The sequence below is a fragment of the Pezoporus wallicus genome, unplaced genomic scaffold (assembly GCF_028554395.1).
Source record: "Pezoporus wallicus isolate ANWC-B61680 ecotype Strahan unplaced genomic scaffold, APGP_CSIRO_Pwel_v1 scaffold_2696, whole genome shotgun sequence".
Lineage (NCBI taxonomy): Eukaryota > Metazoa > Chordata > Aves > Psittaciformes > Psittacidae > Pezoporus > Pezoporus wallicus.
In genome coordinates this window covers 2,347,764-2,360,695 of record NW_026637439.1, presented here as the reverse complement: position 1 = coordinate 2,360,695, position 12,932 = coordinate 2,347,764, and the positions used below count along the sequence as shown (strand labels likewise).

The 12,932-nt window shown below is 41.2% G+C and overlaps 1 protein-coding gene across 7 annotated transcripts in view; it reads left to right on the top strand.

The window, feature by feature from the left end:
• MAST4 (microtubule associated serine/threonine kinase family member 4) overlaps positions 1-12,932 on the top strand; it is a 272,976-nt gene that overhangs the window by 159,068 nt on the left and 100,976 nt on the right. The window contains exon 1 of one of the 7 annotated variants that reach the window (XM_057405478.1): positions 4,373-4,509. The exons of the other annotated variants lie outside the window; for them this stretch is intronic. Within the exon in view, the coding sequence (XP_057261461.1) occupies positions 4,418-4,509 (92 nt within the window). The 5' untranslated portion in view covers positions 4,373-4,417. Of the gene's footprint in view, positions 1-4,372; positions 4,510-12,932 lie in introns of those variants that run through there. 7 annotated transcript variants of the gene reach the window in all.

Below are 12,932 nucleotides of genomic sequence, written 5' to 3'. Positions count from 1 at the left end.
TAATGATCCTTATCACTTGTTTTGTGCTGCCTTATGTAATACTTTGTGATAAATGAAACTCGTAATCCAAATTGCATAGTAAAGCATCTCCTAAGTGATGAAGTTACCTGAGCTTCTTGTTGTTTTGGCTGTTTTGGCTGTATAGCTGAAAACTTAAGCAACAAAGGCTGTTAAGGACATGTTTGCAGGTTCATAGCTATTGTATTTTACTTGCCAATTTCCAAATTCAGTTTTTTTTATTGGATACTGAAGGAGAGTTGTTTGAAGTTGATACAATAACATTTTATTGTAGGGAAATATATCTAAACGTCAAGTATGAATTTATGAGGATGCCATAGATCTGTTCCTAATAATTTTGGTTTTACGTATTTTGGATCACTATTATATGCATTGTTCAGTTCTTTTTGTCCAGTTCTATGTGGAAGAAGTAAGTAAATTGTGCTGGCTTACAAAACGAGACAAAATCTGGCTGTTAAGCCTGTGTTTGGGGAGGATAAGCAGCACTATCAGTATTGATAGTGAGAAAGGCTCCGATTTAAGGGACAGCTGTTGCCAAAGAAGTGATCTTCCTGCCCCTGCCTTTCAGCCTGAACATTTGCTCCATCTGCTTCCCCTGTACTGGGTCTGGTCTCACTGAGCTGATTCAGCTAACTAAATTAGAAGAGAAGTAGCCCCTTGGCATCTGTGTAGTACCCCCTTAATTAGCTGCCAAAACCTCACTATCCCTTGAGATGTTTGCTTTAAAATCAAGCATTTGTGTCATGAGAAGTCACAAACTGCAGGCACCAGTTTGGAAACTGTGTTGTTTTTTGATGAATGTTACAAAATCTTTGCCATCATTTACATGTTATCCTCTTAAGAATAAGGTCTGTGTTTGCCCTTACGAAGCGTATGAATTTGTGTAAGGTTGTTGTGGGACTATGATGGACTTCTCACAACTCTTCCCTTCATTTCCATGCCTTTGTCAAAATCTCCATAGTGCCTTAATATGTGTATGTCCACCAAGCACTTCAAAAACCTAATTACTCAGGACTCCTTGTGTTTGAATGTTAGAACAGCCTGACTAGTTAGCAGTACTGTGTGTGCATCTAACTGTGCACAGAAAGCCAAGGTGAAGCTATGCTGGAATCTACAAGTCATGCAACTCAGGGAGCTATTGCTTGTGAATAGGCTGCGAAGGGTCTAGAGACAGAATTACAAGGGGTTTAATCATAAGAACCCACAGTTTGAAATGAATGATGTTCCGGATTGAATGTAGAACAATATTGATGTGACCATTATACACTCTGTTGTTATATAAACAGAAATTTCCACCTAGAATTTCTTCACTGCTTTCTGCTTTTGAAAACATCCAGTTTGTCAGATTGAGAAATGTGTATTGCTTTTGGTATGATTCTCTCTGGTTGTACATAAACGGACTAAACTTCTTTTCCATCAGAATTTGTCTGCTTGCAAGCAGCAGTCATCTTTATTCAGGTGGGCCTTGCCCACAGTATGACAGGCTAGTCTTGCTTAATTTTTGTAAGTTCTTAGGGTGTTTTTCAGAATTAAAGGCTTCACGTCATTGTTGATAAGGTGGCAGGGATTTCCACAGAGAAATCATGAACTGAATTACAGCCTGGCCTTGCAGGTGAAGATTGCCTATTTTTGGCCTTGATATGAATTTTGACCTCCATGTTCCATGATTACCACACATGTGATATGCCTGGCTGAGTTACAGAAACTGAACTGCTTTTGCTGCTGGGAGAGTGAAGGTACTTCTTTAACTGCCTTAGGAGGAGAGGGCAGAGCCTGCAGGGTGATGGGACACTGGAACTTTTCCTGCATGACAGGTGGAAGACTTTGTTGTTACTCTTTAGCCAGTGCTGTTCACAGCATCAGATAGGTAAAAGTCCCTGGTTTCATGATTACGTATACTTCTTTCTGCAGTCATGCCAATTACAGGCAAAAACTTGTGTACATAGCAGAGAAGTTGAGGTAGTAAAGTATGTAGAGGAGGAGCTGTTTCCTAGTGCTTATGCAGAGATTCAGTAATTTCCTTTTTAAGATGTTTTAAGAAAGGAGGGTTGCCAGCTGTTCTTGTCTTGACATGTACCTTTAAAACTTCACACTCAGTATGGGCAAGCATGCCTCAAAGTGAACAGAAATGGATGAGAGGTTTTAGGTTCCTGGCTGCAATAGATGTGACTATTATTTCTCCACCCTAATGGAGAAGCATAAACAGAGTAGGCATGCAGGCTGCCTGGGAAGTGCCCTTCTGAGCACTAAGGTGCATGGGTGGAGACTGGCTGGTACAAGCTTTTGTAGCCCTTTCAGCCTTACTCGCAAGAAAATCTGATGATAGATCTAGATAAGGCTGTTTCCCCTTCTCATATGGAGCTGGTCTCTTCTAAAATGAAGACATCTTTAGAGAAGTGTTACATGATTCTTTTGTGTTTGATCAGCGTTAAACTGATTTGTTTCCAGTGGCACGTCAGCAAATGGTGTCTACTGGGGGTTTGTACTAAGGCCTCTCTAGTGGTTAACTGCTGTGTGAACACCTTGTTAAATGCCTAACATTCCCTGAATAAAGGTTTCCACCTGTGACTTATAGAACTGTCCCAAAAAATGTTCTGCTGCACTCCCCAAAACCACATACCTTAGTTCATTAGAGGACACTAGTGCTTTCCAATGAGTATTTCTGGAGGCTTTTCCAAACAAGGGCTAACATTGCAATGCTCTGTTACAGGCAGAGCTAGTACCCCAAGAGCTGTCTGATCCTTGATGTCATGTGAGCTTTTCTTGCTCTGTAGCATTCTGCACACCAGAACAAGTTTTCCTTCATCCAAGAGATAGACTAGTCTGTATTACATCGGGTTTTTCTTTGTTTCCCTGATTTTCCTCCTACTAGTCCAGGCATCCTCAAGTGATTTAACCAGTGCTATGTAATTCTGCTCAGTGAGTGCTGTGCTGCCACCTACCACGGTTGTGTTTTTTTAAGAAACACCTCATGCAATGCTGAGATTATGCAGGAATCTTGCTTTCAGTAAAACAAGTAAAGACTCAGCAGAAAACTCTGAGGTGTCCCTGCCCACGGCACGGGGGGTTGGAACTATATGATCTTAAGGTCCTTTCCAACCCTAACTATTCTATGATTCTATGGAAACTTGCAGCATTCTTTCCATAAGTGTAAATGTGACCAAGTCCTTAAACATGACCCTTAGAGAAACGGAAAGGTAAATAGAAATTCTACATATGTTAAAACATGATTTTTTTGAAGCCACAGTGACTGTTTTTCTGTACCTGTCACTGTTGTTTCCAACAGCTTGAGTTACTGGATGACAGTGCGGTGTAGTAGTAATTTTAGGAAGATTCTTGTGTACTGCAAAGATGTGAGAAAAAAAATGCTAGTCTAGACAGAGCTGTGCAGGGAGAGAAGAGAGGGCTTGAGGGTGATGCTACTGGAATTAGAAGTGAAAACACTGAGGACAGCAGCCATGGGGTTAAAATGAGCAGTAAGGGGAAGGTGGAATGATGGGGGAGGTGGAAGGTCAAGAAAGCAAACTAACTGAGCTGGGAAGCCGACGGGGGAATGCTGGAGAGAGGAAGAAAGTTGGTAGGAAGAACGAGGAGGAGGAAATGACTCGAAGTACCTAAGGGATTAGGTCACTGTTTTGAGGGAAAAAGGTGCCCAGTCTTTCCGTACCCGTCTTTTGCTAGCTTATGTGTTTCAGGGTAGCTTTCTCAAAAGAGATAGCTGGTAATGGAGGTTTGCGTCCTAGCTTGCTGTGGCGAACGCCTGGTGTCTGGAGCGGCAGGTGGCCAACCTGGGAGCCAGTAATGTAGTACGTGTGCCGCCCGTTGTGCTGGGGCAGAAGGAAGGCCGCAGCACTGCGCACAGACACGGAGCGAATGGGCGCGCAGCCGGGCCCTGCCGCGGGCTGCCTGCCCAGGCCGCCGGCGCCGCGGCACCTCCCGAGCGGGCTGGGATTGTGCCGCCCGCACCTGGCGCTCCGGGGGAGCGGCGAGAGGGAGGGATGGAGAAACGGAGGCGGAAGCTGCCCGCCTCCTGCGCCGCCGGGTGGGAGGGGCAGGTCTGCCAGCGCGCCCAGCTACGGGCCGCCAGCGGGCCGCAGGCGCGGGAGCCGCCGGCGGTGTTGACCGGAGGGGAGTTGAGAGGCGAGCTCCTGCGGCGCGGCCCCTGTGAGGGCGCGAATGGTCGTTGCCGGGGCGGGGCGGGGCCGGGCCGGGCGGCGCCGCACGGGAAAGTTACCTTGGGTTCGAGGAGTTCCGTCAGTCGCGTTGCTCCTGTGGAGGAAGGGTAGCAGCTCGCTCCCTTCTCCCTCCCCGTGCTCTCAGTCTCCTCAGAGAGGTGGGAGTTTTCCTCCCCTCTCCTTGTACTATGGCCCTGTGTCTTTAGGGTTTCGGACACAGGAGAATGGATATGTCGGACCCAAGTTTTTGGACGGTCCTGTCTAACTTCACGCTGCCGCATCTGAGGAGTAGCAGCCGCCTTCGCCGGACACAGAGGTAGGGAGGGGGGCAGGCGGCCTGGGCGCCCGGCGTGGGGGGCTGCCGCCGCTGCCCGGGCCAGCGGGCTTCCTGGTGCCGGGCGGGCGGCAGAAAGCCCCGGGATGGCGGCGGAGCTCCGGCCTCCCGGCTTTTGGTCCTGAGCTGCGAGACTCTCCTGGCGAATCCGCTGGGGCTCTTCCAGTTTTAAATGCTGCGTGTTGTTCTTTCTGCGTGTTTTTATATAATCAGTTTTCTCCTGCCCCTCCACCTTCCCCTTTGTTATTTCTTAAAAACACTTCCAGCGTGCTCTCAAATATTTGACCTTTTATCCAGAGCAGATATACTTTGTATGCACAACTTAAGATAGCCTACTTCAGTGTTCTTAAAGAGACAGGTTTGTGTAACTACTTTTTTAGACAGGCTAGCACAGGAATGGCCTTTCTGTAGCATTTTCATTTTTGTTAGAAGGCAGAAAAGATTTGGAAACAGTAAATGGGAAGTAAAAGGTTATGCTGTCGATGGACAGAAGACAGACAAGCTTTGACATCTTGGTAATTTTTTGGGCTGAGGTATTCCTTGTGATTAAGTGTATGCTTCTATCAAAAGGAGTAACAAAAGTTTATATGTTATAACTTTTTCCCCCTAGTATTCTGTATGCCATTTTGAGGCATACAGAATGTATGTTGTAGTGTTAAATTATGATACACTTCTGTCTATGAAAGTACCTTGAGTATTAGCTTATGTGTTATCTTTGGAGAAAGCGTGTGAAATGTTTCTTATGCTGGCTGAAAGGCTGGCACAAAACAAGGGTAGAGGCTTAGCAGACCCGGCAGTTCTAAGCCTGAAATGTTTAGGTACTGGTATTTTTCAAAGGGAAAAAATGTCTGTTGAATGGCGGAGAGTTAAAATAGGAAAATTAAGTGGCCTATTTGACATCTTCAGTATGTGTCTGTTCTTTATGTATCTACCCTGACATAGCTGTAAGTGCCGAGTTATTTTATAATTAATTATTATCCATCTATCGTAAATAATTTTTCTGCGCTTATGTAGCATCAGCTGAGTGTCCGAATAGGCATTATGCATTTTTCTGCTGCAAATGTATCTGTGTTTAAAGAGGGAAACATGCTAGGGCTTTTTGAAATCATCTGTGATCTTCACTTATTTTACTCAAGTAAGGTTGTGTCTATATAAATAACTAAAAATGCCATTTTTAAGTGTGTGGCTGCATGGCAGATTGAGGAGAGAGACTTGATAGACTTCACAAGAAGCATAAAATACATGTGTACAACTTTTTTTCTTTTTAATGTTTGGATTCCATACTGCTTTTCAAATATATTTAATACTATATTGGCTTTGTTGAAATACTTGAAAGACTTTTTAAAGCAGCATGAAATATTGTTTCAACATATAATATGTATTTTGTGTCGGTGAATAGTACATGCCATATATGTGGTTATGTTTTATGTATTATAGGGATATTCTATATTTAATGCCTTCTTCATAGCAAAATCAGTATGTCACAGCATTGTGAAACTAAAAAGCCAGCAGTGAAGTTTCAAAACTGCTTACCTTTAATGGGCCCAGGTACCCTCCTGTCTCAGGCTGGTTGGGGAGCTCAGTATCTGCTCCGTTACCATTGCCAGGGGAATGCTGACAGACCTGCTTCTTCAACTGTCTTCTTAAAGGGGGACCTGCCTCTTGTGTCCCTATGCTCATCATTAATCTACTAAAGTAAATGATAGATCCTAGAAAGACAGAACTGTCAGAAGAAATGAAAACCAATATGGACAGTGCAAATTCTCCTAGTTCTGCTGCAGAAATGGGCTTGAGTTAATTAAGGCACCTGCTGGTCTACGTGCTCCGAGTTGTATCTCACCTGGACTATCTTTGTAGGCTCACAGTCAGCCATAGACCCAGCTGTTACATGAAAAGACTGTAAGGACAGCTGCTTACTTACCACAGGATACCTTACCTTTCTGAAAGAGTGCTGCTGAGTGGTGGTAGCTACTCGTGTTTCGTACAGTGGCTCAGGCATTTTAGAGGACCAAAGAGTAGGCCATGAGCAGGCTTGAAGGAAGTCTGGTTCCTGTGATCTGAGTCTCCTGGCTCTGCTAAAGTGAAAGTTTCGGGCCCACTGATTCAAGAGAGAATAGTAACGCTGCCTGTGAAACTGTTGTCCAGCTAATTACAAGCCTTGGTGCTTCATGAAAACTTTACAAGAGACATACATTGTTTTTTTCTGGTTGTATCCCCTGTTTGCTTTGGAACTCTTTTGCAGTGTGAGAGCATTAATTTTGTATTTTGCTTTGGCATTTTGCCTCTCAGGTATGTTCCTTTTACCTATACCACCAGAATTCTGGTGGCCGCTAGGCCTCATCCTTGCTTTGAGCACTGTCTTACTTTTTTGACACTTGGGATCATGGGAATTGTCTGCTAGTGCTACAAAGCTTGTTTTGTTGTACAGATTTGCTTGATGTAGGCATTTATTTTTCTTTGCGGAGGTTCTAAGAAGAATGAAAAGATAGTCTATTCTTATTTAGGCTGCAGTGTTTAGCGTGGCAGCTCAGTTACAAAATGGGCATAAAACTTAGTTCATGGTTCTATTTGCTGACTGAAGTCTTTCATTAAGATTTTTTTTTTTTACTTCTGTTTCCAGCAGTAGACTTAGGGTTCTCTTTCTGGAAGTGATACTTGAAGAAGAAATATCCAGCCTGACATTCAAGTCATGGAGTGGGTTTTCAGGACTGGTGGGTAGAAAAATTCTCCAATTATAAATTGGAGGCATTTGGTATTCAAATCACTGAGCCATGACATGGGTTACATCATGTACTTTTACAGAGGAGAAATTTGTGTACCACCATGTGTTAATATCTTTTTCTGTTGCTATGGGTGTATGATCCCTTCATAGTGCTGATTTCAATGCCTGAAATGCCATTGCCTGGAGTAGGAGTAGAGAACTAGAGAGTTTGTGTGTATGTGTATACATTTTTTTTTAATAGATCAATATGTAGATTTATGTATGGATAGATGTGCACACACCCTTTTTTCATAGGGAAAACCCACAATACCTTCTTCCTCAGTCTTTGCTATGTATTTAGTTCTCTGTTGCTACTCTCTCTGTTCTCTGGTCTTCTATGTGTATCTCTTACAAAACTGACAAGCCAGTTCGAGTGTGTGTGCTTTAGTCCTGGTTCTGTGTGGTAGTTGCACTGAAGCAATGTTACTACAAGCATTATTCTTTGAGTCAGAGTGTTGTTTTTTTTGTTGTTATGTGGGTTTGGTTTTTTTTTGGTTTGTTTGTGTGTTTGTTTTCCAGAGGCCTGGAATTCATGAATACTTGTCCAATTGCTTCTCAGCCAACTTAGGCTCTTAGAAGATACTTGTTGAAACTTCATATTATTTGTGTACAGTCACTGAAGTGGTATAGAGGCTTCTTTGATATGGGATTGATATACTCATCAATTATCAAATAATAATTCATACATTCTAACAGTTCATAACCATTTCTGAAAAGTTAAAAGCAAAGGAAAATTACAACTTTTACTGGAAATTTGGAGAATAGATTTGTCAAACCTGTTGCAGTTTTATTAGTTTTGGGACAGCATGCTTCCTGGAAAATGTTGAGCAGACTTTTCGAACTTCTCCGAGTTGGTTGTTCGTGTAAATGTAGTGATTTTAAAGTTGTTATGTAAACTCTTGCTATTGGTTCTTCCATAGATGTCTTTGTCTAGGCAGTATTATGTTGAGTATATTATAAATGGATTATTTAATAATAGGTGTTTAAAAGTGGTCCTGTTGATGACATGAGAAAACCAAGCACACTTATTAACAGAAAAACAGCCACAGAAATTACATATAATTGTGTTGATGCCAGCTGAATCTGTGCTCTGAGTTATTTTACTTTTGTTACATTAACATCAGTTAAAAATTTAAAAAGGATTGTTTTTGTTGTAATTTTATATGCTTTCTACTGTATGCTTTGGAGTGTGGTGATTTGAAGAGCTTTACTTGTTCCTTACTTTCAACCCATTTCATTCACCTTAGCTCCTTCCCTCTTGCACATAGGAATTGTTATCGTAATAAATGTTGAGTAAGTTCGGAGAGAAGAGCAGCATTGGGGGGGGGGTTAGGGGGTGATGCGGAGAGGAAGAAATAAGAAATATGTCTGTGCAGGCTATTTGTGCTTTCAAAACACATTGTCACTGAACATGTTTACTTAGAAGTTAATCTGTTGTACTAATGGTATCGCTGCTTTCTGTGCTATATAGTGCAGTGTTAATGTATCTTGGTAATTATATTTCCTTTCATTCGCAGTAAGGGCTGTGTGTTAGGGGGATGGACTTATATCTCACCATCAAAGTGAGTGTGTTGTTTTTATTCTGGTTGATTTACTCAGCCAGTCTTCCTGTTCAAACAACTAATGTATTTCAAGTACTGCTTAACAATCTGGACATCGGCAACAGTCAGGTTTTCTCCAGTGAGCAATCATTATTTCTAGCTTTAGCCAGACTGGTAAGGATTCATCTGGTCATATTCCTGGGTTTTGCTTATTTTTTACTCTGAAAAAAGTCCGAATTTGTTAGAATGAAGTTGAGTTCTTTAGGGTTGATTGAAGAATCTTACTGTAGAAAACTTGAGGAGAGCTGAAATATGAGCAGAATAAAAGGCTTGAAGTCCTGAAAGACTGCTGTATTTCTCTATAAAAAGTGCTGAAAGAAGCTGTATTCCCCCTCCCCACCTCCCATAGTGGTTAGAGTCTGTTGTTACACAGTAGGAGACAGTCTTTATCTTTCTTAACTGGGGAATCTAAGGGACAGTAGTCCAGACATCCTTCCTTCATGAGCTGTGGTTATTGGGACACATCACATGATGCGGGCACATTACACAGAGATTCAGTCCTCCTGCTCAGTTGAATTTGGCTTGCATCTGCTGTTGGTGTTCTGCAGAGCCATTACAGTTCTTGTTGTATTACAAGTTGGCTGATCCTCCTCAAATGTAATTTTTAAGCACACAGGGGCTCGCTCATACTGTGGCTAGTAGATGCCCTTTCTACTACACGTTCTGTCAGAGAACTTCAAGCTCCTGGTAGTGGTAAGCTATGTACCAGCTTCTGTGGCTGCACATACTGATTGATGGGCTTTTCTCTGGTAGTTCTTTGCCAAAGCTGGAAGTGGTGGTCAGGTAAAGTGGATTTCAGGGTAGGTTCCCCGTGAATTTGTTAAACATGTCAGTGTGCATGGCTTACAAAGTATGAAACATAAGAGGTAATGGTTTGGTTAGTTACGAGACTTGAAATTGTGTATTATTTTGAGCCACTGTGTTTAGGACAGGAAGATACTGCTAACTGATTTAAGTTGAACATTTTTAATGAAGCTTATTAAATGTGTCATACTAATAATGGCGTGGAACTGCTTAAAGTTGCATGCAGTTCTTCTGTGTACATTGCCCCGTTGTCTGTAGGCTGTAGACCTGATTCAGGATGTCATTCATGTTACATGTCATTAATAAAAATGTTTAGTAGGTGGAAGATTTGTTGGAGGGAGTACTGTGATAGCATCAGAGCAGAATCATACGTGCCTCACTGTACTTCCCAGTCTGAGGAAAACGAAGTTCACTTGTCTTTGATTCAGGCTTACTCAACAGGCGTGTTGCATTCAGTGAGGGCTCCTGGATTTAGAGGATTTTTGCCTCTGGACATTTTCAAATCCACTAACTGTAATGATGGTGAACTTTTGGAGTCCAGTGCAAGAATCTGTAATATTAATACATACAGTTGGGTCTAGGCATAATATGCTAGTGTCATATATTGGACTCTGAAAATCATCTGATGTGAAGGTCTACTACATAACTCCATGCATGGTTACTTGACATAAATTTTCAGGTGACTTTAATATAAAGTGGTAGAGATGTTTAAGGAGATAACTCACACTTCATATAATTGGTGTTTTTCTATCCATTTCTGAGACCATGTATTTCTCAGTGCTGATGTTCCAGTCCTTTTTTTGTAGCAGTGCATATTCTGTATATTATTGATAGGTACTAGTCTTAGATCTACTTTAGTAGACTCTTCCAAGTGAATAAAGATGAGATGAAAAGTAACACTTCCAGGGCTGCCTTAAATCTCATGGTAGGTCAGTTCTGTGTTTTTATTTAAAATGCTCAAGCTAAATCAAATAGTACTAAACTAGAAATCTCCTTTTGGTGTGTTTCCTGGTAAATACAAACGTATCTCAGAAGTACTGTAAACCAGAACAATTCCCAGGTTGGTCTGTCCCATGGAGAGACTTCAGAACTACAGACTGTGTGTTACTGGTATTCCTGCCACTAACAGATGAGTGCAAAAATGCTGGGGCCATGCCAGAATAAATATATCAGCTTATTTGCCCTTTCTTTCCGTTAGCAATGGTCTTCCCTAAATAATTGTTTAGGAATAAGGAAAACCGTCATGTTCTATTGTTCTTGAGAGATTATAATTATTATTGTAAGTAGAATCTGTTATTCTCATGAAATACTGGTGTGCTCAGTTTGATGATTAGAAAGTAAAAACTGGTGCAGTTTCCTTATCTGCCTGTTGCTGTTTTTTTTTTTTTTTTCTGCATATGCAGTAATTGTGTGGATGTTCTAGCATGTAACAGCCTGCTTCTGATCTCTATAATTTGCCTTTAACCTAGGTTTAAAATTGTATGTTAAAGAAAAATGGTTAAAAGGCTACCGACTAGTGGATCTTTTTTTTCCCCCTATTCCACTCCAGAATGTTGACGATGATGTCAAATGAGGCACTGTTTACTGGCAGGAAAATGGCTGTTTATATGTGATCAAAGTGTCTGTCTTTTCTAACTAGACTGGTTTAAAATATAGTTATTAACATCCAAATAAATTAAGGGGAAAAAAAAAAGCACATGTAAGGGTGCACAGACATTTGTATACATAAATAACAGTAGCTGTAAAATACTTGTTGAGAAGCTGAATGAGATTGTTGAACTTACCTCATAGTATCAATCAGAAAAACTTACTTTTCTTACTTATGCTTTATTCAAAGGCATGTTTAGCATAAATAGGATAGATGCTTTTTCCATTTTTGAGGGTATTTGTTGTTTAGACTGTACATTCATACTATAGCTTTTGAAAATTCCCAAAGTGCAGCTGTTTATGATATTGGGAATGTGGCTTCTCTTCCCAAGTTAAAACAGGCTCTTGGCTCTGTTCCACCACTTGAAGAAGCTGGTGTAGTTCTTTGAATTTTTTTGAACTTGACTAATTCAAACTATTATAGCACTTATATTGTGAAATACTGTGGTATCTTTCTCTTTTTCCCTTAAGAAATATTGGAACAATTCAGTTGATATATTCTTTTTCTCTCTCTTTAATTTTTTTTTCTTGTATTTTTGCAGTAATTGTATGGCTATCAGTTTTGTCTGTAGCTCAGCTTGAGAGGGCTAATAAGGTAAAAGTTACTTTGTTTGAATGCTGGTACTTGTTACCTGTGATTGTTTTAAGTATCACTCAAGATGTTCATAATTGGAACAGTAGTGGAGGATAGACTTTATTTTCCCCAGCTGTTTTCCTGCATGCCTTTGGGAGCATGGGGTGGGCAGTCTTCCTTCTCTGGGCTGTTGGGCCCCCATCCTGTATGAGATTTGGCACAGGCTTCTGAACAGAATCCCACTTCTCACAAGAGATAGATTTGCACATGTGGAGCAATTTGCAGTGCTTTTTTTGACCCTTTGCTTTTTTTTCATGTGTACCTGAGAGGAGTCTGTATGATAGCTATTGGTTTCATTAAAACTATTAATCAGATATTTCTGTAAGAAGCCTTTACTCTGTTTTTGAAATACATTTAAATACAGTGCTTTCATGCATTGGTTTTAAATTCTAAAGTTGTTACAGGAAAGATGGTACAGTAGTTCAAACTGTCTGAGCTTCCTTTGGTAAATCTGAGTCTAACGCATCAGCTTCTAATTTAAATTCTCCTTGAAATTCTCTTTGGGCAACCGGTGTTATCACTTCTTGGATGAGCTGCTGTTATTTTCTGGAAAATACCCTACATAAAAATACACAGAAACCTCAAAAACAGAAGCCAAAAGAAAGTTAGTCCTAAGAATAGCATATTTTGTAAGCAGGTACTTTAACCCTGAAACCTCCCCTCCTCAAACCCAAACCGAACTCTAATGGTATGTGGGAACTTGTTGGTATGACTGATGGACGCAGAGGTGTCTGTATCTGGGAGGCAGTACCTTCTTCCAGTCAAGGGTTGGTGGCATTCTGGCAAAATGTCCCAGAGATGGCATTGCAGTGGCTGCAAGAAGCGTATCTTGCACTCGGGATAACTAAATAAAAGTGAGGAAAGGTGACACCCCACTCCCTCCCCAAAGGCACTTTGGAGAACAAATTGAACATGAGAGGTGAGAATTTTGCAGAATTGTAGAAGATAGTGTTGTGAT